Genomic DNA, 26,268 nt, shown 5'->3' with positions numbered 1-26,268 from the left:
AAAATTAGCACTATAGAAACCAAACGCATTCAATTCACATTCCTAAAATCTAATAAGCTACAGCCGTCTCGATATGTTATGTTCTGAGCGGCGATTGTTCGGTCTCCATCCTCTGGGCCCCGGGATCGCCGGCGCGTCATCGTCGTGATACGTAGACGTAAGAATTTTTCGCTTGACTTCGGCGAGCTCGGCTTCTTCAGCCTTCAAAGCCTCTTTGACGTTGGCGACGAACTCTGCGCGTTCCGGGACATTGAGTTCTTTTATCGTTTGTTTACCTTGGTTCTTTACCAGCATCTTAAACGCTATCGTCCCCCCAGTGTTGTTCCTTGAAGGATTTGCGCTTGAGTGATTTCGTATGCCGCGACTTCCCAGCATCGACGTCGCAGAGGCACCGAGGAACTTGTTCATCTCGCGATCAAACTCTCGCTGTTCTTGCAAAGATGCTCGAGAAAGCTTCGCACGAACTTTGACTTCTTCGTCTTGCTCGGAAGTCTCGGATCCGGAGTCAGTGGAGTCATCATCGTCGACGTCCACTTCGGTCGAGGATTCGCCATCCGTAGATTCGTCTTCTGATTCATCCGACGACACATCGTCCATATCTTCATCTTCGTGTTCTTCTTCGCTCTCTTCGCTCTCTTCGCTCTCTTCGCTCTCTTCGCAGACGTCCATTTCTTCTTCTTCTTCTTCTTCTTCTTCCTCCTCCTCCATCACTGGTTCCATGCCACCAGGGGTAATGCTCGGCTTTTCAAGAAGCTTTTGGCACTCACCGTTCGCCTCTTCGTACGTCTCGCAAATTTTCATTCGCGGATTCATCGAGGACAACAACTCCATGACGTCGTTAGATATATCTAACGCCACATCTTTTGTCAACGCGTATCGCTGAAAAAAGATCAAGAACCTGTCGATTTCTTTCTTCTGCGCGTAACTAATGGCTCCTCTTCCCTTGAACGCGGTTTCCAAAAGCGTACAAACCATGCGCAAACGAATCGTATCCGTCAGATAGTCAGGCGCTTCGCGTCCGTCGTAGCCGATAGAAATTATCAAGTAGAGCGTATCCATAAGCTCACGGAAGAGCGCGACGCGCTCTTTGTACAGAAGTGCGAGGAGTCTCATGTTCGCAACACGGCGCTGATGCATCCACGTTTCGTTTGTCTCTAAACCAAATCGAATATCCTCTAGCAATGTATCAAGCGCTCGCACTGCGAGAGTCGGGTAGTATTGTGACAATCTCGCAATCAACGCTGCGACGAGTGGTACGGATGCGTATCTCCCTTTACTCACTTTGAGGAGTCTTTTCAACAAGTAAGGTTCAGTTTCATCCCAAGGAAGTTTACGAAGTTGCGTCGCCACTTTGTCGAGCGTGTGCTTTGACAACTGTAAATAGATGAGCTCTCGAATATATTCGTGCAATGGTGGTCGTATCTTTTCCACTACGACCCTCTGCACTGGCCTACATTTATAATAAGCGCTATCCACCAAAGCACACTGCCGAGAGTCCAACTTGCTCACAGCTTTTAGGCGCAGGAAGATGTCCAAAATGCTTCCCATACGTTTCGACGTCGACGGCGTTCGAGTCAAGTAATAGCCCGCTACGTCAAATAAACAGCAAAGAACGTCGACATTGTCACCATGAAAATCATCTAAAAGACTTTTCACGATCTCAAACACCGCCAAATCGTCGAAAACTTTGAACTTGATGAGCTCGCCGATGAATTTGATATTCTTCAAGCGCTCGCTTAGATTTGCTCGTTTGCCCTTCTTGACCAAATTATAGAACTCATTCTTCAGCGGTTCGGAAACGGCGGGCGCGATGTCATCGAACACATTCGCGAGTGTGGCTATTATTCTACCATAGAATGGAATGCGATCTACCTCCGAGCGGTGTACGCTCAAAAATTCTTGAATCAACCGTCTTCGTCCTCCTCGAGCGGCGATGTAACAGAAGTCGGTACAAATCGTATCAGCCTTGTCTTTCGACAGCGAATCGGACAAACGCATGATTAAACCTTCGACTTTTGCGCTTCGCCCTTCTGCGTTTTCTTCCCTCTCGCGTTTCAGACGCTCGGCTTCCGTTTCGTTTTCGTTCGTCGCGTTCACCAGGAGCACCGCGGGAATCGAGGCTCGCAAATCTGGAAGTGTCTCGTAAAAGTGCTGCTGTTCCTCGTCTTCCCACATATCGCTGCGCTCGCCCGACGATTTCACACCTCCACGATGCAGCTCCATCGTGCCTCCTCGTGCGACCTTCTCTTCCACTTGCTTCTTCATCTCTGGAAGCTCGCGACTGAGCGCTTCTGCGAGCGTCGTTGCCCCCTTCAACAACCCATCAAACACCTTTGTGAGAGCCGCAAACTCCACCGATGCTGCCTCACTAATAGCACCCGTGCGTTCTAATAACCGCGACATCTCGCGTTCTTGCGCTGTGACGGCTGAAAACGCCTCCATGAGCACGAAGAAGAGTCTGTCGCAATACTCATTCAGCGTCGTCCGAAACGCCTTTTGCACATCTGGCGCCAGGATAAAATCGTTGGACGCCATCTCGACCTCGGGTTCGGCACCGAGCATCTCCACGGCAAATGTCTTGGCGAAACTTGCCAGCGTGCTGAGCGAGTGTTGGTATAAATCCGGCGCCGTCTTGTACTCCAAGCGCGCCAGCTCCTTCACGGCGTCGAGCACGGGCTTTACTTCGGGGCACACACCGACGAGATGAAGCTCCATGAACAATCGTAATTTGGTTCGACGCTGCAACGGCGACGGCAACGCCTCTACCTCGCCCTCTGCCATCTTCAACAACGTCTCGGGCTTGGGCGGCAATACGTACGCGCTCAACGCCGCGATGAGCGGCGCCGCGAAATCCGCGTACGTCTGGTGCATGCAAGAAATGATCTCCACCGCCGCGTTGACGTCCGAGCTCTTCATCTTACCCTCCACGCACGCCGTCGCGGCCTCGGTGACGTACTTACTCACGTTCACCCTGCTCAACTCTTGCGCGAGCGCCGCCCCGTTCTCCTCCGTAATCGTCCTCAACTTTTTAATCAGCGTCGTGTTCTTCTTAATGCTCGAATCTCTCCCCTTGAGCGCTTGTTCGTCCGGCCTCGACGGCGACGCGTTCCCCTCGCGCGCCTTCGCTCGCGTCTCTCGCGCCCGCTCGATCTCCCGTCGCTTCGCCTCGAGCTCCGCGCGCGCCTTCGCCGCCGCCGCCTCCGTCCTCGTCGCCTCCTCCGCCGCCCTCTTCGCCGCTTGCGCTTCCTCGCGCGCCCTCGACCGCGCCAGCGCCGCCTCTTTCTCACCCTCCGTCAGCGCCTCCGCGCTCGCGCTCGCGCTCGCGCCCCCGCCTCGCCCGCGTCCCCGTCCCCGTCCCCGTCCGCGCGTCGTCGCGCGTCGTCCCTCGCCGTCGCATCGCGCCCCCGTCGTCGTCGTCGTCCCGCGTCCGCGTCCACCGCGCGCGCCGCGCTCGGGCGCCATGTCGACCGACGCGACGCCCGGTCGCGCCGTCGTCGTCTCCCGTCGTCACGCCGTCATCCGCGCGCGCATCCGCATCGTTCCACGCGCGCATCCATCGCCGCATCCATCGCCGCGCGCCGTTCGAAGTTCGACCGCGCGCGGGCGTCGATCGCGCGCGCGATCGATCCGATCGATCGCCGGACCCGCGCGTCTTTTCGCGCGGCGCGCTTTTTCGAGGTCGAAAACGAACGAAAATCGTCATCGACCGTTCGTGACTCGTCGTGACCCCCCCGCGATCGCCCGCCGCGCATCGAATCCCGCCGCCGAATAATCCGAATCCGCACTTCCCGCACGCAAGCACGCTCGCACGATGTTCACCATGTCCACCTCGATGACGGCGCTCAGGGCGCGCGTCGCGACCAAGTCCGCGCAGGTGCGCGCCCGAACGCGAACCGGAGACCGCGTCGCGCAGGGGGGACGCGCGGACCCGAGACGCGGCGAGGGACGACGCGCGAGCGCGCGATCGTCGCGGACCCTATCCACGAGGCGCGAGCGAGACGGGACCGCGAGCGAGACGGGACGGGCGAGAGAAACACCCGCGAGACGCGAGAGAAACACCCGCGAGAGGACTGACGATGGGCGAAACGCGAACGCGACGCGAACAGGGACGCAAGACGCAGGCGAAGAGCTTCGCGGTGCGCGCCGCGAAGGAGGAGGGCGAAACTCAAGGCGCGTCCTTCGCGCGGGCCGCGTTCTCGGCGGCGCTCGCGTTGACGCTCTCCGCGACGTCGGTCGAACCGTCGTTCGCGACGTCCACGACGTCCCCGGCGGCGCGACGATCGGGCAAGCGCTCGGCCGCGGCGGTGTCCCCGAAGACGGCGAAGCCGGCTCCGGCGGCGGCCCCGGGGGTGAAGGCTAAGAAGGCCACCGCGTACAAGGCGAAGAAGACCACCCCGGTTGCGACGACCAAGAAGCGCACGACGAAGCGCGTTCGCTCCAAGACGAGCACCGCCGCCGCCCCGGCCGCGCGCAAGACCGTCAAGCGCACCGTCAAGTCCGCGCGCAAGCCGGTCAAGACCGTTCGCAAGTCCTCCAAGACTGCCCCCGTCGCGGCGAAGAAGTCCAAGACGACTTCCCCGGCGCAACGCAGAAAGTAAGCTATACGCGTGTGATCTCTCAATTGCGCGCTGTCGATATTTGATCGCGCGTGCATAAATGGCAAATGTGGCTCTGAATTCTCTCGACTCGCCGGGGCGCTAGCGCCCGCGGCGCCTCGTCGACTGGCGAACTCGAGAGTACTTTCTCAATACGCATTCTGTCCATATCCTCTATCTACGATCACCGCGCGCGCCGTTCGCTCGCTTTTCTCGATTCGAGCGTCCCGATGCTCCATCGCTCGCTCCGTCTTCCCGCGAGCGTCCCGCAAAGACCAAAAAGCGCCCGCGTGCCGGCGAGGCTGGGGATCGACGTCGGCATGACGTCATGGCTTTCGCTATTTCTCGACGCTCAGACGATCATGTTGGCCTCGATGAACGCGCTCACCGCGCGAGTGACGCCCACGAAGGTTGTCAAGGTACGCGCGCGCGCGCGCGCCCGCATCGCGCTCGAGAACGCGCGCGAGCGTTGCCGATGGTTGTTTCGAGGCGAAGACGATCTATCGGGACGCGTCGCGACTTTATCGGCGATTTGCGACGCGTCGCGAGCGAAGACGCGCGAGACGGACGACTGACGGCGAAGATAACTATTACACGCGTAGGTTCGACGTTCCAACGCGCGAAGCGCGGTGGTCGTGCGCGCGAGTGCGAGCGAAGAAGGCGCAGCGGGGAAGGCGTTCGCGGCGGCGCTCGCGCTGACGCTCGCGACGACGTCCGTGGAGCCGGCGTTGGCCACGACGGCGACGTCGCCGGCGGCGCGAAGAGAGGGCGTTCAGTCTGCGGCAAAGGTGAAGTCCACGAAAGCTAAGGTTGCGCCGGATGTGCAAATCAAGGTGAAGCGCACGTCGGCCAAGGCGACGCTCACTCCGAAGCAACGCAAGGAGTTGGAGCAAGCGGCTGCGGCGCGATACCAAAAGGTTGCGCCGAAGCGCGCGGAACCGAACCGATTGAAGGGAACTGCACTTAAGTCTGCCGCAGAAGTGAAGAAGACGAAGACTCCGGCCCAAACGAAGGCGGCGGCAGCGGCGGGCGCTGCGACCAAGAAGCCGACGACGAAAAAGCCGGCGGCGGCCAAGAAGTCGGCCCCGACTGTGACGGCCCCGGCGCCGAAGGCTGCCCCGGCGACAAAGACGCCGGCGGCGACCAAGGCGGCGGCGACAAAGACGCCGGCGGCGACCAAGGCGGCGGCGACCGCCAAGCCGGCCAAGGCGGCGACCACCACGCCGGCGGCGGCAAAGCCGGTGACGACGCCGATCAAGACCACGACGCCGGCGGCGGCAACGGCGACGACCACCAAGCCGGCGGCGGCGAAGGCGAAGACCAAATCTACCAAGAAGGTTACCCGACCGGTCAAGTCCGTCACGAAGAAGGTTGCCAAGCCGGCGGTGAAGAAGGCGGCCAAGCCGGCTCCGCGCCCGAAGAAGGTGAGCCGCGTGAACCCGCTCTCCATCATTGCCACCGGTCTCGGTCTCGGTCTGTTCGCATACTCAAACCGCAGAGAGGGTCAACCGTCCGTATCGACGGCGGCGACGAAGACTACCACAGTGTCTAGCACCCCGGCGAAAACCGTGGCCAGCGCTCCAGCCAAGCCGACCAAGTCTGCCACTAAGGCTGATGAGGCACAAGCGTGGATCGAGAACTGGAAGAACAATTAATCGCAACGCGCTCGATGTAAATCGGTCAATTCATCAATAACTCTTATATTATCACACGAAATATATGCTGCAGCTGCCTATTTCCCCTCTTCCGGACGCAAAACATCCATGCCACCGAGGTACGGTCGCAACGGCTCGGGTACGACGACGCTTCCATCTTCTTGCTGGAAATTTTCGAGGATGGTGACGATCATACGAGGAATCGCGCACGCCGTCGCGTTGAGAGTGTGGCAGTGCATAAGCGGCTGCTTCTTGCCATCGACGGCATTCGGTCTGTACTTTATATTCAGCCGCCTCGCTTGATAATCCGTGCAGTTCGAGGCACTCGAAATTTCGCCGTACCGTTCGAGCGCGGGCATCCACGCTTCGACGTCGAATTTGCGATATGCCGGTGCGCCTAAGTCCTCCGTGGGCATGTCCAAAACTTTGAAGTGGAAGCCGAGCTCTGCAAACATTTCAGTCTCGATGCCGATGAGCTCCTCGTGAAGTGCGTCAGATTGCTCAGGCGTGGCCACGACGAACATCTCCACCTTGCTAAACTGATGCAAACGATACATGCCCCGAGTCTGCGCGCCGGCGGCGCCGGCTTCAGTGCGGAAACAATGACTGAAGGCCGCCATTTTGATAGGGAGTTGCGATTCTTCCACAACTTCATCCATGTATACTCCACCCAATAATAGTTCAGCCGTACCCGCCATACAGAGATCGGAGTTTTCAATGCTATACACTTGCGTGTTCTCTGCCCGCGGCTGGAATCCGCACTTCTCCACCACGCTGCTACGCACCATGTCTGGCACCATCATGGGCTTGAAACCTTTGCTCAAAACCTTGGCGAACGCCCAGTTGATCAGAGCTAACTCAAGCATAGCTCCAACACCGGTGAGGTAGACGAAACGACTACCACTCACCTTGCTTCCAGTCTCGAAGTCGAACATCCCAAGCTTTTCGCCGACGTCGACGTGATTTTGCACTGGAAACGTAAACGCGCGCTGCTCACCCACCGTCGCCCGAGTCACCGTATTTTCTTCGCTGCCGATCGGCACATCCGGGTGTGTCAAGTTTGGCAACCTCTGCGCCATGGTTTGTAACTCGCTCTCGAGTCCGGCGAGATCGCCTTCGAGCGCCGCGAGCTCGTCCTTAATCGCCTTGCCCTCGGCAATCAACCCGTCCCGAACCTCTTTATCCATCTTCCCCTTCATGCTCTTCGCGTTCGCGTTTCGACGCTCGCGAAGTTCATCGCACTTAAAGTTCAACGCGTTCAACGCCTCGTATTTCGCGATGATTTCCTGCACATCCACGTCCACCTTTCTCGTCGTCGCGTTCTTTTGCACCAACTCGGCGTTGTCCCGCACAAACTTGAAATCGATCGCCGCCTTCCACGCCAGCGCCTTGTTCGTCTCCCCCGACGCATTCAACGCGGGCGCTTCGCTCGTTGCGCTCGCTCGCGTGGCGAGCGTCGCGCGCTGCGCGGGACGTCCGGGCGTCCAACGTCGCGCGACGACGCTCGCGGCGAGCGGCGAGGACGAGGACGAGGATGACGTCGTGCGCGTGCGCGCGGCGGCGGCGGCGACGACGCGGCGGTGCATGGCCGACCTGACGAATGTTCTGTGCATCGCGCGCGTCCGGCGCGACGTCGATCGTCGACGAGCGCGGTGTGGCGTCGCGAGGCGCACGAGCTATGGTGGTGACGTCGAGCCGTCGGGTTTTTTTCGCTTTTTTCTATCTCTATTGCACAACACACGACGCGCGGGGAAACAATGATGAGCTAGGACGGGTTACGCCGGAGGCGACCGCACGACTTCGGCGATGGTGGAGACCTCCGCCATGGCGCCGACGCCAAAGTCACCGCACGCGAGGTGCTTCTCGATCGGCGGAACGACGACGACGCCGAGCTCGCGCGCCGAGCGCAAATGTCGCTCGGTGAACGGGCTCTCCCACATCTTTGTGTTCATCGCGGGCGCTATGAACACGCGTTTGGCGGGGTCTTTAAAATCCCACGCGCGAAATACACACGTGAGGAGATTATCACACAACCCGTTGGCGATTTTAGCCAGGGTGTTTGCGCTGAGTGGCGCCAAGACGAAGACGTCAGCCCACTTGACCAACTCGATATGCATCACGGGATCGCCCTTTTCGCCCCATTCACGCCACTCGTCGTGATCGGTGAAAGTTTTTATGTTATTTTCTTCCGCTCGTGCGATATCTTCCGCATCGATGAACTTCAACGCGTTATCTGTGAACACGAACCGAACCTCACACTCGCCGCTCGCGCTCCACCGCTCGCGCGCGAGCTCGTCGAACTTGATCGCCGCCACGGATCCTGACACTCCGATGAGAACCCTCGTCATCGCTCGAGGTCTCACTTCGCTCGCTCTTCCTCGAGTTTTTTCGCCAATCGCGCCTTGGACTCGCGCGCGAGCTTCAAGTTTCTTCGACTCTTCCACAGCTTTTGCTCCTTCAGGCACGCGTCGAGCGTCCACTTTTCTTCGTTGCACTTCCCGAGGAACTTGCCCAGGGCGTTTTCGGCGTGACAGCGCTTGAGAGCGATGACGGCTTCGCGGCAGATCGGGTGCTTGTCCAGCGTCAGCGGCGGGTGCATCGCCGACACGCGCGTCGCGGTGTCCCGAGCGTGCGGGCAAAAAAGTGTCTCGAGCGGGACAAACGCGTCGGACGTCAAAGTGCGCCGCGTTGCCGCGCATCAGCGCGTTCGCACGGTCACGAGGACGAGGTGCGCGACGTAAGCGTACGTGCGTCACACGTCGCGCGTCATGGGCGACACGCGAGATGCCCTCACGCTTTGGTTCGCGCCGGCGTTGGGGAGCGCGTTGGCCCAGGTCATGTTTCTGAGCCCGTTCCCGGAAATCGAGCGGTGCAAGACGAAGCGCTCGCTCGGACACCTGAACGCGCTGCCGTATCCGTTCGTGGCGGCGAATTGCGCGGCGTGGATGATTTACGGTGGTATCAGTGGGAACTATTGGGTGTATATTCCAAACTTTACTGGATACTTTTGCGGGACGTATTACTCTTTTGTGGCGTATGCGCTCGACGAGAAGATACGGGGAACGATGGAACGCATAGTTGCGGTATTAATCATCTTGGTTAGTTTCATAGGGATGGTAGTGAGTTGTGTGATGAAGAATTCGAGCGAGAGCGCGCGCCTTGTGGTGGCTGGGATCTTGGCAAACTTGATTCTGGTGGTGTACTACTCGGCGCCGCTGTCGACGATGGCGGAAGTCGTCAGGACGAAGGATTCAAAGTCCATGCACTTTCCTCTGGTGTTTTGCAACGGACTCAATGGCCTGTGCTGGACCACGTATGGCATAGCGTTGAACGACTGGTGGATCGCCGCGCCGAATCTTTTCGGTTCTGTGCTCTCCATCGTACAGGTCGTTCTTATTTTCTTGTACCCAAGCTCAGAACGCTTACGCAGTCGGATCACGCCGACTCCCTCCGTCGAAGGGCTAGTGTCGATGAGTTCGGATTCTTCTCCGCTTTGATATTATCAAAAGCGTCGATATTCTTTGGTAGAAACGAAATGCAAACTAGAATTAGGCGGAGAGTTGAGCGCGCAGTGACGGCGCGTATCCTCAACAATCCGCGAGTGTATCAATTAAGCACAGACTTTGTCATTCAAAAGCTAAGGCCTAACGCGCCGCAGAACACACCAGTCCCGTCGCATCCGCTCCGATTTTGCCTAAGTTACACACACCGCAAACGTTCCCTGCTTCTTCCACGACGTAGTGCGCACCACACGTAGGGCACACGCAGTCCTTCGTCCCCTTGTAAATTGGAACAAAGGTAGCAGAGCAAACGGCGAACGGATTGTGAGGATCGTAGTTGACCTCGACCTCATCCTTAGGTGCTCGTTCGCACGCTTGTAACACTTGTTTCGCTTGCGTAGCCACCTTGACAGGCGGGTTGAGTTCAAGTAATCGACGGCAGAACGTTGCGGCGGTGACATAGTTCTTCAGCTTGAAGAAAATTGACATTGCCGATCGCAGAGAAAGAGACAGGTGAATCGGCTGCATCTCAGAGTGCGTAAAATACGCGGCGAGCTCAGCTTGTCGAGTCGCGTCATCCTTGACTTCCTTTCTAGCAATCTCAATCCTCAGCGCACACGCGTATTCGCGAGCCACCTTCAAGAGCTGTTCCACGTCCTCAACTTCGCTCGGATCCTCCACGCTCAACAAGGTGATCGCGTGAATGATACCGACAAACACTTTCAAAGCTTCCACAAACTTGCCTTCAGTAGTTAACTTGAAAGCGGACTTGAGGCGTTCCTGGAGAATTTCCGGAGAACAGATCATCGCAGGCGGCAAAACACCCGTTGCGCGCGAAGACCAGCCGCGGCCGAGCGGCATCGGTATCTTGGGACTTGCGGGCATGCCCTCGAGGGTCACATGCGACGCATACGCCAAATCCACGAAATGTTGCTTGAGTGGAGCGAAATTGACGATCCCTAACTGACGGCTAAGCAATTTCATGGCGCTATCGAAATCGCCCGCAGCCACGTGCTCGCCGGCAACGGCACTCTTCTCAGTCCATCGTCGCGACGGCGGAACGCCGGCGGTTGGTGCGATGAAGACATCGCTATGAAACGTTTCAGCGCCAGTGTCATCCACTGCACCACCCATCAACTCTTCCGGTAGTTCTAATTCATCCATGCCCCAGCCATCGTTTTCATTGTCGACGTCGTCGAACTCAACATCGGGCGCAATACCAGCCTTGGCGAGCGGATCGACGCGCTCGTCGTCACCGATATCAATGTCAGCGTCACCCCATCCAAGACCAACACCACCCATGCCCATGACATCATCTTCAGCGTACTCGTCGCCAGCGATCTCGCCAGATAGAACACCTTCGAAGAATCCCTTGGACACCGGCAACAACGGCCAGTTATCCCCTCTAAACAAGGGAGCGGGCGGTTGAAGCAGCTTTCCTAAGCCACTCACGTCTGGAATAGCGGCACCGTTCTCGTTTAATGTTTCTGCTATGCGCGCTGCATCGTCTTCCAATCCATGTGTCTTGGCGGTTAAGTACGCGAGCGGGTAGTGGCCAACATTCTCAAGCACCTTGACTCGCTCGGCTACGTCACCCAAGTAGAGTGCGTTGTGGAACTGTCCCATGACATCGGCGCGCATTTCCGAGATCTTCAACATCTTACTCAACTTTTCGAGGTTACCGGTGATGAGGTACAAGAATGAAAGACGCTCAAAATTCTTCGTCTTTTGGTACGCAAACTCAACGATTTGGTGGTTACCTTGATTCAACGCCGCAACACCAAGCTTGTGCCATGTGTCTTTGTCGTCGATCTCTTGAGCGCTAGTGAGGGCGACTTCGATGTTACCGCATTCCAACGCCAACTCAAAGCGAGTGCGTTCATCCTGTTTTATGAAAAGAATAGAGACGTTAGTCAAGCCGCCGTCGGCGAAAAAAGAGCAGCAAATGCAGTGTCGCTGGAACACTCATACAAAAAAATAGCGAACAAGAAATCTTCATAGACTCTCGGCATTCACCAAGGAAGGATCCGTAAGGTTGTAGATAATCATCGTGTGCCAAAAGGTCGTCGAGAAAGCGCCGAAAAAGTTGCACGAGAAACTCACCTGAACGAAGTGGAGCGCGATCTCCGGGTAACCCTTTTGCTGCAAGTACGCGATGATCGATTGGCCGCAGAGCTGTCCACTTTTGATCATCGAAAGCACTTGATCGAACCTCTTCGCATTGAGCGCGAGCTTGAACATGTACTCTGACGGGTCAAACTGAAGCTGACGGTTACGTCCATCACGATCCAAACAGAAAATGACATTGCCAAACACCTTGGTGAGGTACACGGGGTTATCCAACGTGCGAATAATGCCCGAGTCACCATTTGGTAAGGCGTATTTGATGTGGTTGAGCGTAGTGTAGATGAAGACACCGTGATCGTCCCAGGCTCCCGACTTTACGCGAATGGTTTCGTGCACCGTGACAGAGTGACCAAGCTTGCGATCCGCGAGAACGATGGCGTGCTTACTCAGCAGAGCAACACGGCTCATATCTGACGCCCAGACGACGTACTTGATGTGTGGTGCAGCAAGCTCGGCGATAGCGGCGCGCTGTTGGAGATCAAACAACACCATCTTCTCATCGGAGCGGCACAAGAGCGATCCTGTGCCAGCATAGAAGATCATGTCAGTGCCCGGGGTAGGGCAGGCACACTTCTTGGTCATTTCGTTGTCCAAGTTCTTGATGATGATGTTATTCGATTGCTTATCCAGTGTCGCAAATCGGTTTCTGGCCACGAAGACCGCGCCAATACCGTTACCGCGACGTGAGTCGCCACTGACTTCGCCTCGGCCGCTATCCTTTGGTAACATGAAAAGCTCGTAGTTTTCACCACCGGCATCGTACGTAATGAGCACCGCATTCTCCGCTGGGTTGTATGACATGGATCTCGGGCTCGAGTTGGGACCTCCAACGGTGCGTCGGATGGACACCAACGGATTATCCCGCTGAGACTGAAAGTCATAGCGGCGCAAGTAGCGATCCTTCACGTAGAACAAGCTACCTTGGTGGCTGGTGTACGCCGGACGTTCACGTTCGAGCTTGAAAACAATCATACCACTGTCATGGCCTGCGGCTAACAAATTGACTTCAGGATGCGCGGCCAAGATCCAGAACCGATCATTCTCTCGTCGGAAGGTTTGCGCGTCGGCTCGCTTTGACATGTCCCACACACGGATCGACTTGTCCTCTGAGTTCGACACAATCACATCCTGCCTGGCATGGAAAGCGACACAACTCACGTTGTTGACGTGTCCACGAAGAGAGTCAACTTCCCAAGCCTTCGTGTCGTTCATGCGCCAAAGCTTCACTTGACGATCGTCCGCACCGGACACAATCAGCGGCAACGTCGGGTGGAAAGCCGCCCAATTGACGCCGCGGTCGTGACCTTCTAGGATGTACTTCACCACAGTGTCACCTCCACCAAACAGATCGTTGTTCATTTGCGGCATGCGGAGCTCATCCGCCGGACTCACAGCCTTGCGCCGGAGACCGCTAATGTCCCAAACTCTCACCGTCTGATCCAATGACGCCGAAACCACCAAGTCATCCTTGTGATGGAATCTCGCGCACATAACGTAGTGATTATGTCCCGTGAGAACCGCAATCGAGCTTCTGCTCTGCCAGTTCCAGATCCGAATCGTCTGATCATCCGAAGCGGAGACGATCCACGGGTACTCTTGGTGAAACTCAACCGTTCTGATGTAGTCCAAGTGACCCAAAAGCGTGAACATACACCGTCTGAGCTTGTAACTCCAAACCTTGATCTTATAATCATCCCCTGTTTCAGCGCAATAGCGCGCGGTCAGTCTCAATTTCTCCCCCCGTCGCATTTTCCTCGCCTCGCGTTTGCGATCGCGTCTCGGGTCGATCGCGCGCGTCGCCCTCTTCGCCTCGCCCCATCATCACGCACCTCCTGACACGAATAACGGCTGCGAACTGTGAAAGTGTACCCCCCGCACTGGACCCTCGTGCTCATCGAATCGATCGATCAGCGTTCCCATGCGATAATCCCATAACTGAATCACCCCGCTGTGCAGCGACGCCAAAATCCACGGTCGCTTGGGGTGAAACGCCAACCCTTTCACCCGGTTCGATTTCGTCTGCGGTCGTCGCGCGCGTCAGTCCCGCTCGACGATCACTTCTCGCGATCCACGCGTCGTCGCGGCGCCACATCGCGCGTCGTACCTCGAACTTCGTCAACATCTTTGTTCAGATCGCGACCAAACGTTGCGATCGAATCGCGCGTTCGCGCTCGCGCGCGCGCGCGTAAACGGCAACGTACGACGCGCGGACGCGTGCGTTTGACGCGCGCGCGTGTCGTGCGTTCGTCGCACGCGCGTCGTTCGCGCGAACGCCGACGACGCGCTCGACGTCGAGTGCAGATCCGAGGTCAGGCGAGCGCGAAACCGCGGAACCGCCCGTTGAGGAGAGAGCCGCGCGCGCGAGGTTTCGCGAACGAAGCCCTCGGCGAGCGGTGAATGGAGGCTCGAGACCAGAACACTGAGGAGTTGAGACGAGAACACTAAAGATGCTAAAGATACTATTAGAATCAACATCATCGCTAGGGGGCGTAGGCGTCCATCTTGGACGAGAGAAGCTTCCAGACGTCGGATTTGTAGGAGCGCTCGAGCGCGCCGGCGGCGGAGAGACGGTCGGGATGGAAACGAAGGGCAGCTTTTCTGTACGCCGAACGCACGGCAGTGATAGAAGACGACGACGGTTCAACGCCGAGCGCGGTGAGAACTTGTACCAAACCTTCGCGCTCGAGGGTGGCGAGTGGGGGGTCGGACGCGCGAGAGGGTCGCGGCGCCGAATGCGAAGGCTTTGGCGGTTCGGATCGCAAAGTCTCGCGAGCGTGCTCCGATCCCGACGCCGTACGAGGCGTCGATGCCGCGGTAGGTTGAGATGAGTCCCATTTTGACTTCGCTTTGTTCGCTTGTGCCGCGCGATCGGAAATTTCGCTCTCCCACCGCTCGCGATGATACCGCTCCGTTTCTTCGTCGCGCGCTCGCGAGGCGGGAGACGCGCGAAACGACGCCGACGAAAATCCCGACTCTGACTCGCGATGGCCCGCACCGGGAGTATAGTTCAAATTCTGCTTTACCGTCCTCGCTTCGTCGGCCTTCCCATCACCCCCCGGGCGTCGCATCGACCTCGCGCGCCGCTTCAATTCCTCCCGCTCAGTCTCGGCGTTCGGGCTCGTCTTCGACGCGTCCAACATCCTCGACAACGCCAAATCCACGTCCCATCCCACGTTCCTCAAATGCGCGATCGCTCGATCCACACTCGTGGGTACCATTTTTACGATCAAGCACACGTCCTCCGCGCGCGCGTAGTCACCGTCGAGCACGTCCACCACGCGCTGCGCGTCTCGCGCCGAGACGCCGTGCCGCCGCTCGAGCCGCTCCGCGAGCGTCGCCCGCGCGTCATCGTCGTCGTCCGCGAAATCATCGCGCGCGCGCGCAGGACGACGCGCGCGCGCGTCATCGACGAGCACTCGTCCCGTTCGTCCCGCCGTTCGCGTCGACGCGCCGCTCCCGTTGACGAAACGAGGTGAAGTCGTTACGTGTGGTGCCGCGGATTGTCGTAGCGAATTTCGCGCCGAGGACGACGCGTGAACGTCGTGTGAGGTCGACGCGCGCGCAGATATCTCGAGCGCGACGCGGAGTTGCTCCATCTCTTCGTCGTAGGACGAGGGGATGGCGTGACGCAGCGACTCGCGCGGCATGCGTCCGTCTTAGATGAGGCGCGAGGCGCGCGCTGAGGCATCGCGTGGGAGATTCAAGACTGAAGATTGAAGATTACGCGCGTTTATGCAACATTACAACGTCAGGCTGATCGGCTATTTTCTAATGCAATTCTTAGAGCGGCTATTTCGGCCGCCATCTCCAGCTGTGCGTGCTGCATGTCGGCGAACATGCGCGCGGTTTCCTCTTGTTGAAGTTGGTGCTGTCGCAAGAGTTCGAGATGGACGTCTCGAACGCGAGCGGAGAGGTCGCCGCCGAACTTCTCCACGGCGGCGTCGAGCAAAGATGACACGTCCGCGGTGGTGGGGATGGGATTTGTGCCGACGAGTTTCAACTCCTCGCGCGCCAACGCCGCGGCTGGCGGTGTGTGCGCGCGTTGACCGTGGAGCAAGCGATTGGACTTTTCCGCGACGGGCGTCATGGGAGAATCCGGCAGGTTGTCTCCACGCGCGGGCGTGCTTTCGACTTGAAACGAGTGCGGAACGGGCTTTTGCCAACTGAGCGAATTCACCGCACCTTCGTGCGCCTTGACGTCGTAGATTTTGCACGTGGCGATGTCGGCGCCGCCGCTAATCTTTCGCGTGTCCAGCCAAGTCACGACACCGTTTGACGTCCCCACTACGAGCCCGAAGCCCGAATAATGCCAAGCCATGCACGTCACTTGCGTCGATCGAAATGTCAACGCGCCTGACGGCGTCGGAGAGGCGACGTCTTGAAGCACCACTCTCCCATCGCTCTTGACGTATCCGACCAAGCCCGGAGCCACGGGTGAAAATTCAACTTGATAACACTCAGACCCTCGAACCGTGAGCGTCGACTGCAGCTCGCCGACTTCGGCGTCCCACAGTCTGACCGTGCCATCCGCACACGCCGACACCAAGTGTTGGGGCGAGTACTCGGAGAAATCTATCGAGGTCACTCCGCTCAGCGTCGGCGGCGACAGTTTCGCCTTGGTCGCCCCGCTCTCGACGTCCCGCACGAGCACCGTCCCATCGTGTCCTCCGCTCCCGACCACTCGGCCGAACATGCCATATTTCACCGTCGCCACCCCACCCGTGTGTCCCGAGAACACGCGATGTTCGCGTTTCCGCTTCAAATCCCACACCCGAGCCTCTCCCGTCCCGCCAGCGACCAAGTATCGCGACCCCGCGGAGAAGTCCACCGCGTGCACCTCTCCCTCGCCCGCCACCGCGCGTTCGGGCACTCGTCCGAGATCGCTCAGGTCGGGTTTCATCAGCACGCACCCCGCCTCGGTCGTCCCCGCGCACAGCGCCCCGTTCGAGGGCGACCACGCGACGCATCGCGCGTCGCCCTCGGCGCGTCGTTCGAGCGCGCGCGACGCCGCGAGCGTCGCGCGTCCCGCCTCGGGGTCGTACACCCTGATCGACGACCGGCCGTCGGCTTCGACGCCGCACGTCGCGACGAGCGCGGCGAGCGTCGACGACGACGACGACGTCATCGCGCGTCGCGCCTCGCGATGCGGACCGCACCACCGATGGGTGTTGCGTCAGACATCGGCGCGATGCGGGTGGTGCGACCGATGTCGAAGCGCGATCGAACGTCGTGGATGACGGTGGTGGTGTCGTTCGTGAACTTTACCTCGTTCCACGCCGTGCGCGAGGGGTACATGGCGTGTAAATCGACGCTGCACGACCGCGCCAAGTACCCGACGGTGCTGCTGGGGGAGATTGACTTCGGGTTTTGCGCGAGCTACGCGTGCGGATTGTTCACGGCGGGGTACCTCGGACGTAAATACGGGGTACGAAAAACGATCGCGATCAGTTTCTTGCTCACGGGATTGCTGTCGATCGCGTTCGGGGCGGTGATTGGGTACGCGCTCGCGCCGAAGAGCGAGGACGAGGCGTGGACGGTGGCGTGGACGGCGCACGTGCCGCTGTGGATGGCTTCGGCGTTCGTCCAGGGGTGGACGTATCCAAATTTTATCGCGCTTTTGAGCGATAGTATCGAACCGTACTTTAGAGCGACTGTGTTGACGGTGTGGGCGACGGCGTCGCCCGTGGGCGACATCGTCGGTTTGCAAATCGCGCAGGCGGTGTTGCGCGAGGGAGAAGAGCACTGGCCGTACGTCATGTTCGTCGCGGGCGTGTTCGTGCTATTGAATCTCGTGCTATTCTTGGTGTGCATCGGAGCGAACAAAGCGCGCATCGTGAGAGATGAGGAGGACGAGGACGAGGAGGAAGCCTCCTTGTTGGACGCGCCGCCGGTATCGGAGACGGTTGAAGATGAGTCCCCGCAGGCAGGCTTTTGGCGAGTCATGAGTGACGTTTCGAAAATTCCTGGCGTACTTGATTACGCTTTTTCCGTCATGGCGCTGAAGGTCGTGGTCACGTCCTTGCTATTTTGGATTCCGTATTACGTCGAGGAGCGTTTTGATTCGCATAGTTCGTCCATAGTTTCGACGCAATTCTTTGATTTATCGTTGATTCTTGGAATGGGCTTCGCGGCATTATTGAATAGATTGATCGGAAGATGGGTCTTGTTGTTCCTAGTTAGTTTAGTTTTAGGACTTGTGCCGCTGTTGGCGATCCCGTACTCAAAGACGTTGGGCGGGACAGTGTCTTGCATCTTCTTGGCTGGATTCCTCATCGGACCAGCCGCGGCGTTGTTCGCGGGTGTCATGAGCGCGGAAGTGGGAAAGAAAGCAAAGATACATAGTGATCGCGGCGGTATCATCGGTATCATCTCTGGATTGATCGACTCTGCAGGTGCTATTGGAAGTGGTACCGGTCAAATTTTGGTCGGCGCATTGGCTTCGACGTACGGCTGGCACACGGTGTTCAAGGTACTCGCTGGTTTTGTAGGCATAGGTGCCATTAGCCTGGTGCGAGTGCGGCGCATGGAAAATGAGGAAGCATCTACTAGGAAGTAATTGTATGAATTTCAAATAAGCTAGCTATGAGTATCTACCAACGCGAGCGTGTGATTAAATCCACACGAAACATCTTTGACTTCACCTGGAACAGAAACTTCGTGTGGTTCCCAAAAGTCAAACTCATTTCCTAAACCTAACTGACCACCGCTGGACATTTTCTCGTCCGCGTACGAACCCATTGAACCGCCAAATCCCCACGCGAACAACTTGCCATTCGCGATACCAGCAGAGTGCTTCCAACCAGCGGCAAGTTTTGACCAACCGCGTGAGCCCATTTTAATGGGTTTCGGGACAGCTGACTTGATATCTGAATGGTGACCATGCCCGAGTTCGCCGTGTTGATTCGCCCCCCACGACACGACTCCGGCATTTGTGTTTGCGAGACTGTGTAAACCGCCGCACGCGATTTCATGTACAAATCGAAGCGACATGACAGGCGAAGGCGTCGTCTCGTGGTCCGAAGGCTTCGCACTCAATCCAAGTTGGTTAAATCTTCCTTGACCCCACGTGTACAAGTTCCCTCGGTCGTCGATACACGCCGAATGCATATGCCCAGCGGCGACAGCCACCACCTTTTTGTCCTCGAGCGAACGCACCAATCTCGGCGCCAATTCAGCCCTCGCGGTGCGATAAAACCATCCGTCGTTCCAGGTCTCTGATCCGTGCCCAAGCACACCATCCGTACTCGAGCCCCATGAGTACACGCGTCCGTCGTCAGCCACGGCGAGAGAATGCTCCGCGCCGCACGCCACCTGCGCCACGCGGGCTTCCTTCGCAAGCGCACCAATCTTCCGTGGAATCGTCCCGTCGACGTTTCCAGTCCCGAGCTGCCCCGCAGTATTTTTTCCAAATGCCCAGACGCAGCCGTCGACGTCGACGCACAGCGTGTGACCGTTCCCAGCGGCTACGCTTACGACTTCGACGTCCAGTCTCACCAGCATGGGCTCCGGCGAGAACGGCAGCCCCGCCGAGTGTCCCAGCTGTCCATCCGCGTTCAGCCCGCACGTGAATACGTGTCCACCGGCGACGAGAAATACGCTGTGCGCACCGCCGGCGGCGACGGCGCGCACATCGAGATCGCTCACGCCCTCGACCGGGTGAAAGTAGTTGGAACTTCGAGGTGACCATCCGTCATGGGCTTCGTCGGGTGAGCCGTGACCTAGACGACCGTGATCACCGTTCCCGGCGCTGAGAGCTATGTATTCGCGCCGATACTGCGTGAGTACGCGCGCGGCGCGCGCGCACGCTCGACGTGCGTGGACGATAAACGGCATGCGGCGCGACGCGCACTGAGGGTCACTCTTCGTGAGATTTTTGTACTTATTGAATATGTCTACGAGGTGCGTGAACGCGACGGTGATGATTAATCGCTCGATTTGGGTTTGAGGCGAGTCACTTTACCGATGGCGATGGTTCGTCCTTCGTCGCGCAAGGTGAAACGACCGAGCTGAGCGTAGTCGGCGAACTTTTCTACGCACACCGGTTGGGCAAAGCGGAGGCGAACGTTACCGAGGCTACCACTCTTCAGGAATTTCGGCTTGCCTTCCTTCGGTTTGCGTAGTTTCGTGTCGATTTCTGAGACTAGCTTTGTCACCTCGACTTCTTCCGTTGCCGTGTGGATGTGAATCACAGCCTTGTACCCCTTCGTGAAGACGGAGTTGTGCTCGAGCAGTTCCAAGAGCGCAAGCTGGCATTCAATCTCTTCGCAGATGTGAATGGGCTCCTTCACGCTGCAAAGCACGAAACCAGGTTGGATATCACTTTCTTGAACACCCGTCAACTTTAAGCGTACGTTCTCTCCCGGCAAACATTTCGTGCATTCCACTTCGTCGCGAAACAAAGCGGCGACCTTAACGCCGGCCTTGTTTGGCATCAACATGAGCGTCTGACCCATACGCAAGGTACCAGATTCAATCTTACCCATGACCATCGCACCTGCTTCGTTATATTTGTCCATAACCGGTAATCTTACCAGAGCGTTCGGGTCTCTAGGAAGCGGCTCGAGATCGTCGAGCGTGTCGAAGAATGACTTTCCTTCATACCACGAGCACACGTCTGATCCAACCTTCTTCTGCATGTTCGCCCCCGTCAAGCCCGAGATCGGTACGAAGGTGACATCTGCATCAATCTTGTAACCACACTGCTTCAAAAATGGCGTGATTTTCTTTTCAATCTCGTCGTAACGTTCCTTCGCCCATTCGACGCTCGGATCATCCATCTTGTTCACGACGACGACTAATTTTGTGACGCCTAACGTCTTTGCAAGCTGCGCATGCTCTCGAGTCTGACCACCTTTATCGAAACCAGTTTCAAATTCACCCTTACGCGCCGAAATAACGAGCACCCCCACGTCGGCTTGCGCCGTACCGGCGATCATGTTGGGTACGTAGTTTTTGTGACCCGGAGCGTCCAAAACCGTGTAACGCTTCTTTTCCGTTTCGAAGTGCGCGCGACCGACTTCGACAGTCTTCCCTTTCGCACGCTCTTCTTCGCTGGTATCCATGATGTACGCCATGTACCACGAGTCGCGATTTTTCTCCTTCGCCTCTCGCTCGTATTTCTGAATCACGCGATCGTCCACCATGCCCGATAAGAACAAGATCTGCCCACCGATCGTCGATTTCCCCGCATCGACGTGTCCGATGAACACCAAGTTCAGGTGCTCGCGACGATCGAACGTGTCGTCTTCGACATCGTCCACCACTTCGTCCTCGATGACGACCTCCGCGACTTTCGCCGCGACCTTTTCAACCTTGGCCGCGCTCGCCGCCGCCGCCGCCTCGTCCCCTTCGGCGTCGTCTTCGCTCGCCTTCGCCTTCGCCGGTCCTCCGATCGTCACCGCCTTGGCCGGTCCGCCGATGGACAGCGACACCGCCTTGGCCGGTCCGCCGATCGTCACCGCCTTGGCCGGTCCGCCGATCGTCACCGCCTTGGCCGGTCCGCCGATGGAGAGCGACGCCGCCTTCGCCGGCGGCGCGCCCGGCGGCGGCGTCGGCCCGCGCCCGTCGTCTCCCGCGACCGGGGTCACGGTGCGCGGTTTGAACTCGAACGCGCTCGCGCTCGGGTTAAAGTTGAAGCTCGCCGCCGAGGCGTCGAGCCGAGGCTTCGCGGCGTCGCCCTCGTCCGCCATCGTCGCCGAGTGCGGGGCGACGCGCGGATCGCGGCGTCACGGCGCGAATTGGTGGCGTGCGCGAAGGGCGTGCGTTTTTCGTCGTTACGCGATGATATTTTTTGTAAACCAATTCGACGCGCCGACCGCACGCGCGGACGCGACGACGAGGGCGACGAGGGCGAAGCGATGGGAAAACGAGATGGGAAATTAAAGGGCGTGAACGCGGCGTGCGCCAAGTTCCTCGTGAGCGAGATGTTTGAAGGCGCCGCGGACGCGACGGAGGCTGGCGCGGAGAGCGAGCGACGAGGGGCGGGGGGCGACGACGAGCGACTTGAAGACGCGATGGGTGGGGAGCCAGCGCGCGCGGATGAAAATTGTGATTTATCCGCACAGTTAGAGCTCGAGCGCGCGTTCGTGGACTGGATCGCTCCCGAAGAGGTTCTGTTGGCGACGCGCTGGGACGACGTCGCCTTGGCGCCCGCGAACGACGACCGTTACTTGGATGTTGATTTGTTCGATATCATCCTCGACGACGACGACAGAAATGAATCAATATGCACTGTATCAGTAGCGGGCGACAGCGCGCGTTCGCGTGAACGTGGCGAGAAAAAGAAGCCAGAAACGGAGACACGCGCGACGCCGACTGAGCGTCGCGGTTCGCTCGAATTCCACGCCTGGCTTGAAAGCCTGAATGATTTCACCCCAGAGACCGAGGATACGAAGACATCCCTCGTGTAAAACCAAATTGTACCGCGCGATCGCATCCTTCGGATCAATAATAATATAAAAATTGTACGTATCACATCAAGTTTGAAAACAACGCGCTCGCTCTTGCACTCTATCCACCCTCTCTCGTTTCGCTCACTGCCCGATGAAACCCGCCGCGGAGGCGATGGCCAAGATGATAAACGGCACCATGATTCCACCGATCCCAATCAACGCCATGGGATCCTTCAACGGATTCGCCCCCTCGCGCTCCATCTCGCTCAACCACGCCTCCTTTTCATTCTCCCTCGTGAGCTTCTTCGGCCCGTTCTTACCGTCTTGCGTCGCCCGCGCGCGCACGCCGTCGCGCCCTCGTTTCGTCACTCGCGCGACACCGCGAGCACGAGTGGTGTCACGTTTCACCACCGCTCGCGTCGTCTGCATCGTCGCCGTCTTCATCGTCACCGTCAACATCGTTCGCGTTCCCGCGCGCGCGAGTGCGGTGACGTGACGTTCGCGACCGCGCTCGGACGGCGATTTCCATTTTCGCGGTCGAACGACGCATTCGACGGCGTTCGAACGCCGTCGAATGGAAATCACCGAACTCGCGATAAAAAAAGATCGACCGCGCGCCGAACAACCCTAATCGCGCGATGTCGCGTCAGCGGCTCGGCTCGTCTGGCGCGAGGGTGGCTAGGGCGGCGCGCGCGAATCGTGGCGCACACGTCGACGCGCGCTCCGTGCGTCACGAACAACGCGCGCGTACACGCGAGCGGAGAGTTTGTCAACGTCTGCGCGCGAGCGCGGAGAGAAACCCGCGAACGCGAGTCGCAGAGACGCGCACTAACGCGCGCGAGAAGGTTCAAAGCGGACGAGCGACCCTACGTGGAATTGTGTGGCGATGTCGACGATCTCGACGAGCGTTATGCTGTCGCAACGAAATGCGGTGACGCAGACGAAGGTTGTGCAGCGCACACGCGCTGCGGAAGGGCGCGCCGGGCGCTCTGCGCGCGCTGGGGTGCGCGCGAACGCGGACGCCGACCTGGGGAAAGCCGCGGCGCGGGAAAACAAACCTTTGGAAAAGGCCAACTTGTTCAGCGCGAAGTTTACGCCGTTCGCGGGCGATGCGAGTGAAGAGTATTCCTTGGATGAGGTCATTTACAGAAGTAAATCTGGTGGCTTGCTCGACGTGACGCACGACATGGAGGCGCTCGCGATCTATCCTCCGGAATATTGGAAGGCGTTGTTTGACGAGCGCGTTGGCAAGACTACGTGGCCGTACGGTTCTGGGGTGTGGAGTAAGAAGGAGTGGGTTCTCCCAGGGATCGCCGATGAAGATATCGTGTCCATGTTCGAAGGTAACTCCAACTTGTTCTGGGCCGAACGGTACGGACGAGAGTACCTGGGCATGAGCGACCTCTGGGTGAAGCAGTGCGGTAACTCCCACACTGGGTCTTTCAAGGATCTTGGTATGACCGCGTTAGTGTCCCAAGTCAACCGCATGCGTAAGATGGGTAAGCCTCTTTCCGCCGTCGGCTGTGCGTCCACTGGTGATACTTCCGCCGCGTTGAGCGCGTACGCGGCCGCTGCGGGTATCCCATCCATAGTCTTCCTTCCGGCAGACAAGATCTCTGTTGCACAACTTGTCCAGCCGATCGCCAACGGCGCGCTTGTGCTTTCTATTGACACCGATTTTGACGGATGCATGCGTCTCATTCGCGAAGTCACCGCGGAACTTCCGATCTACTTGGCGAACTCTCTGAACTCTTTGCGCCTCGAAGGTCAAAAGACGGCGGCGATTGAAATCTGCCAACAGTTCAACTGGGAAGTTCCTGATTACGTCATCATCCCGGGTGGCAACCTCGGCAATGTCTACGCTTTCTTCAAGGGGTTCAAGATGTGCAAGGACCTTGGTCTCGTCGACAGACTGCCGCGCATGGTCGTTGCGCAAGCGGCGAACGCCAACCCGTTGTACCGCGCCTACAAGAAGGGTTGGGATAAGTTCGAAGCCGTCAAGGCTGAGCCGACTTTCGCGTCCGCGATCCAAATCGGTGATCCTGTTTCCATCGATCGCGCGATTTATGCGCTCACGGAAACGAACGGTATCGTTGAGGAGGCGACGGAAGAGGAAATGATGGATGCTGCCGCGGAAGCCGATTTGACGGGTATGTTTAACTGCCCGCACACTGGCGTCGCGCTCGCTGCGCTCAAAAAGCTTCGTGAGCAACAAGTGATCGCGCCGAGTGATCGCACTGTTGTCATCAGTACCGCTCATGGCTTGAAGTTTACTCACAGCAAGGTTGCGTACCATGAGAAGAGGCTCGAGGGGCTCGAATCGAGATACGCCAACCCGCCGGTCGTCGTCAAAGACGACTTCAGTGCTGTCATGGATGTTCTCAGTACTCGCTTGAACAAGTAAATCCGTCACACTTTAGTCTCTTGTCTTTATCCCGAACGATCGCATCTAGTATAAATAATTTGTGAATGAACATACACACACAAAGTGCGCAACTCCCGCATATCGCCGAGCGCAGGGTCCCTGTCAACACCTTTTCACTTGCGCACGCGAAAGCGCGCGCGAGGGATACGTATCGACATGCAAGGAGGCGAGGGATGCGCGAGAACCACCCAGCCGGTGAGGGATTAGCACTTACCTGTAGTGCCATGTAAAATTATGAAAGACAAGAAAAAAAATTACGCGAGTGAGCTCTTGATTTTTTGGCGTGCACTGTTTTAGTTTACAAAGCAGATTTATTGCCACGGGGCGTCAGAATCTCTCTCTTGTTCAGAATATTTGACGAATTCCCCGTAGTTTTTTACAGAAACGTGGAAATAACATGGAATGATGGAAGTCTTCGTTCATCAATCGTCAGAAGAAAGGAACACCGTCATCGACAACTTCGCCGTCTTGAAAGTCGTACATCGCATAGTTGTCTGTGAAAAAAGGAGAGTCAGTTCCAGGACGATTGGAATCATTCATCAAGAAGCTTTGAAGAACATATCCAGAGTCATCTGGGTGGTTGAGGTAATTAAGTTGGTCTTGCGTCAATAGAGGGTTGGGCTCGTTGATGGTGGCACGCTTGCCTTTGGCGCGCTTCGTCACTTTTGAAGGTTCTTCTATGGGCAAAGCGCGAGTCTCTTCTTCAAAAGTAGTGGCGATGGACGAATCAGACATTGATTTGAGCATGCCCCGCTTTTTCTTTCGAGCTTCTTTCATGACCAGACTCGGTGGTTCCACTTCAGGAGGCAGGTTGACCGGTTTCATCGAAGGCCCGGTGTCTTCCGAAACTTTCTCGCCCAATTTCATCCGAAGCTTGACGTTTTCGGCGTACAATGTGTCGACCTTCTTCTGCAAGTCCGTGATCGTTTTACGCATGCTGGCACTGTCCTGCAGCAGAGTCTCTGCGGCGGAGAGCAGTTTTGCGTCCTCAGCCTTCTTCCTAATCTTTGAACGCTTGGCAGACTCGCGATTCGCGATCTTGCGTCGGTACATCCTCAACAGTTTCTCACGCTCCTTCGCGTCCATATCATCGCTCAGACCCTCGATTGTGATGCCCATTTTCGCCAATTCGCTCACGCTAGCCGTCTTGATGGACTCATCGAGAGCGGATAGAACGACCTCGGCACTCTTCGCCATGGTCGCCGAGCCGAAATCAAGATGATGTGCGGTTGACGATCCGACGTCCGTGTTCGGTCGCGACTGACGTGCGATGCGAACGCGCGCGATGCGACGTGACCGATATCGACCTCCTCCGTGACGCTGTGAATTTGCGTCCTAAAGCGCCTCAAACTCGCGCCTTAAATCCCCCCAAGATCGCTCGAGCGTGGGATCCAGTCGTTCCAAGCGCGAATTCGCGCGCGCTTCGACGACGATCGCGCTCGCGCTCGATCGTCCGCGCTCGCGCCGTTCGCGTTCGTCGACGCGTTCGTCGTTCACGCGTCAGATCGCTTCGCTCCGTGCGCCCGACGCGGTCGTGCGAGCAACTGTGCGGCGCGCGCGGTCGCGTCGCGTCGC

General features: G+C 57.9%; 17 protein-coding genes across 17 annotated transcripts; 5 read left to right on the top strand and 12 right to left on the bottom strand.

The window, feature by feature from the left end:
- Positions 1 to 57: 57 nt before the first annotated feature.
- On the bottom strand, positions 58 to 3,462 carry OSTLU_31092 (predicted protein; the record flags this gene model as incomplete). The annotated part of the gene is made up of 1 exon (XM_001417170.1): positions 58 to 3,462. The coding sequence occupies one exon, from the start codon at positions 3,460 to 3,462 to the stop codon at positions 58 to 60; it is 3,405 nt and encodes a 1,134-aa protein (XP_001417207.1).
- Positions 3,463 to 3,785: 323 nt separating this feature from the next.
- On the top strand, positions 3,786 to 4,771 carry OSTLU_31091 (predicted protein). The gene is made up of 2 exons (XM_001417428.1): positions 3,786 to 3,874; positions 4,107 to 4,771. Exons 1-2 carry the CDS (start codon positions 3,812 to 3,814, stop codon positions 4,596 to 4,598), a joined length of 555 nt encoding a protein of 184 aa, XP_001417465.1. The 5' UTR covers positions 3,786 to 3,811; the 3' UTR covers positions 4,599 to 4,771.
- Positions 4,772 to 4,915: 144 nt separating this feature from the next.
- On the top strand, positions 4,916 to 6,275 carry OSTLU_24383 (predicted protein; the record flags this gene model as incomplete). Its single annotated transcript, XM_001417427.1, has 2 exons — positions 4,916 to 5,014; positions 5,198 to 6,275. 2 exons carry the CDS (start codon positions 4,916 to 4,918, stop codon positions 6,248 to 6,250), a joined length of 1,152 nt encoding a protein of 383 aa, XP_001417464.1. The 3' UTR covers positions 6,251 to 6,275.
- Positions 6,276 to 6,327: 52 nt separating this feature from the next.
- Positions 6,328 to 7,836, bottom strand: OSTLU_37135 (predicted protein; the record flags this gene model as incomplete). The annotated part of the gene is made up of 1 exon (XM_001417169.1): positions 6,328 to 7,836. One exon carries the CDS (start codon positions 7,834 to 7,836, stop codon positions 6,328 to 6,330), a length of 1,509 nt encoding a protein of 502 aa, XP_001417206.1.
- A 189-nt stretch (positions 7,837 to 8,025) lies between these two features.
- On the bottom strand, positions 8,026 to 8,598 carry OSTLU_14967 (predicted protein; the record flags this gene model as incomplete). The annotated part of the gene is made up of 1 exon (XM_001417168.1): positions 8,026 to 8,598. One exon carries the CDS (start codon positions 8,596 to 8,598, stop codon positions 8,026 to 8,028), a length of 573 nt encoding a protein of 190 aa, XP_001417205.1.
- Positions 8,599 to 8,609: 11 nt separating this feature from the next.
- OSTLU_31087 (predicted protein) lies at positions 8,610 to 8,849 on the bottom strand (the record flags this gene model as incomplete). Its single annotated transcript, XM_001417167.1, has 1 exon — positions 8,610 to 8,849. One exon carries the CDS (start codon positions 8,847 to 8,849, stop codon positions 8,610 to 8,612), a length of 240 nt encoding a protein of 79 aa, XP_001417204.1.
- Positions 8,850 to 9,018: 169 nt separating this feature from the next.
- On the top strand, positions 9,019 to 9,747 carry OSTLU_31086 (predicted protein; the record flags this gene model as incomplete). Its single annotated transcript, XM_001417426.1, has 1 exon — positions 9,019 to 9,747. One exon carries the CDS (start codon positions 9,019 to 9,021, stop codon positions 9,745 to 9,747), a length of 729 nt encoding a protein of 242 aa, XP_001417463.1.
- A 147-nt stretch (positions 9,748 to 9,894) lies between these two features.
- OSTLU_24382 (predicted protein) lies at positions 9,895 to 14,166 on the bottom strand (the record flags this gene model as incomplete). The annotated part of the gene is made up of 4 exons (XM_001417166.1): positions 13,982 to 14,166; positions 13,707 to 13,896; positions 11,854 to 13,574; positions 9,895 to 11,634 (listed from the first exon to the last, which is right to left on the bottom strand). Exons 1-4 carry the CDS (start codon positions 13,997 to 13,999, stop codon positions 9,895 to 9,897), a joined length of 3,669 nt encoding a protein of 1,222 aa, XP_001417203.1. The 5' UTR covers positions 14,000 to 14,166.
- A 191-nt stretch (positions 14,167 to 14,357) lies between these two features.
- OSTLU_92586 (predicted protein) lies at positions 14,358 to 15,524 on the bottom strand (the record flags this gene model as incomplete). Its single annotated transcript, XM_001417165.1, has 1 exon — positions 14,358 to 15,524. The coding sequence occupies one exon, from the start codon at positions 15,522 to 15,524 to the stop codon at positions 14,358 to 14,360; it is 1,167 nt and encodes a 388-aa protein (XP_001417202.1).
- A 101-nt stretch (positions 15,525 to 15,625) lies between these two features.
- On the bottom strand, positions 15,626 to 17,015 carry OSTLU_31083 (predicted protein; the record flags this gene model as incomplete). Its single annotated transcript, XM_001417164.1, has 1 exon — positions 15,626 to 17,015. Exon 1 carries the CDS (start codon positions 17,000 to 17,002, stop codon positions 15,626 to 15,628), a length of 1,377 nt encoding a protein of 458 aa, XP_001417201.1. The 5' UTR covers positions 17,003 to 17,015.
- Positions 17,016 to 17,038: 23 nt separating this feature from the next.
- OSTLU_31082 (MFS family transporter: glycerol-3-phosphate) lies at positions 17,039 to 18,433 on the top strand (the record flags this gene model as incomplete). Its single annotated transcript, XM_001417425.1, has 1 exon — positions 17,039 to 18,433. One exon carries the CDS (start codon positions 17,039 to 17,041, stop codon positions 18,431 to 18,433), a length of 1,395 nt encoding a protein of 464 aa, XP_001417462.1.
- A 20-nt stretch (positions 18,434 to 18,453) lies between these two features.
- Positions 18,454 to 19,710, bottom strand: OSTLU_36955 (predicted protein; the record flags this gene model as incomplete). The annotated part of the gene is made up of 1 exon (XM_001417163.1): positions 18,454 to 19,710. The coding sequence occupies one exon, from the start codon at positions 19,708 to 19,710 to the stop codon at positions 18,454 to 18,456; it is 1,257 nt and encodes a 418-aa protein (XP_001417200.1).
- An 89-nt stretch (positions 19,711 to 19,799) lies between these two features.
- On the bottom strand, positions 19,800 to 21,020 carry OSTLU_14961 (predicted protein; the record flags this gene model as incomplete). The annotated part of the gene is made up of 1 exon (XM_001417162.1): positions 19,800 to 21,020. One exon carries the CDS (start codon positions 21,018 to 21,020, stop codon positions 19,800 to 19,802), a length of 1,221 nt encoding a protein of 406 aa, XP_001417199.1.
- Positions 21,021 to 21,137: 117 nt separating this feature from the next.
- Positions 21,138 to 21,566, bottom strand: OSTLU_14960 (predicted protein; the record flags this gene model as incomplete). Its single annotated transcript, XM_001417161.1, has 1 exon — positions 21,138 to 21,566. A coding segment is annotated over one exon (429 nt), but the record flags the coding sequence as incomplete, so codon positions are not given.
- An 843-nt stretch (positions 21,567 to 22,409) lies between these two features.
- On the bottom strand, positions 22,410 to 22,727 carry OSTLU_31079 (predicted protein; the record flags this gene model as incomplete). The annotated part of the gene is made up of 1 exon (XM_001417160.1): positions 22,410 to 22,727. One exon carries the CDS (start codon positions 22,725 to 22,727, stop codon positions 22,410 to 22,412), a length of 318 nt encoding a protein of 105 aa, XP_001417197.1.
- Positions 22,728 to 23,178: 451 nt separating this feature from the next.
- Positions 23,179 to 24,672, top strand: OSTLU_37018 (predicted protein; the record flags this gene model as incomplete). Its single annotated transcript, XM_001417424.1, has 1 exon — positions 23,179 to 24,672. One exon carries the CDS (start codon positions 23,179 to 23,181, stop codon positions 24,670 to 24,672), a length of 1,494 nt encoding a protein of 497 aa, XP_001417461.1.
- An 873-nt stretch (positions 24,673 to 25,545) lies between these two features.
- OSTLU_9763 (predicted protein) lies at positions 25,546 to 25,740 on the bottom strand (the record flags this gene model as incomplete). Its single annotated transcript, XM_001417159.1, has 1 exon — positions 25,546 to 25,740. A coding segment is annotated over one exon (195 nt), but the record flags the coding sequence as incomplete, so codon positions are not given.
- Between the last annotated feature and the right edge of the window lie 528 nt (positions 25,741 to 26,268).

This window comes from Ostreococcus lucimarinus, chromosome 4 (genome assembly GCF_000092065.1).
Source record: "Ostreococcus lucimarinus CCE9901 chromosome 4, complete sequence".
Lineage (NCBI taxonomy): Eukaryota > Viridiplantae > Chlorophyta > Mamiellophyceae > Mamiellales > Bathycoccaceae > Ostreococcus > Ostreococcus sp. 'lucimarinus'.
The sequence above is the reverse complement of the archived record's forward strand: the minus strand, read 5'-3'. Positions and strand labels throughout refer to the sequence as shown.

What these genes read in the sequence shown, in the direction of transcription:
- OSTLU_31091 (XM_001417428.1), top strand. Translation starts at nt 3,812, where the DNA reads ATGTTCACCATGTCCACCTCGATGACGGCGCTCAGGGCGCGCGTCGCG. An exon ending in TCGCGACCAAGTCCGCGCAG is followed by an intron (nt 3,875 to 4,106) that starts GTGCGCGCCCGA and finishes CGACGCGAACAG; the next exon opens with GGACGCAAGACGCAGGCGAA.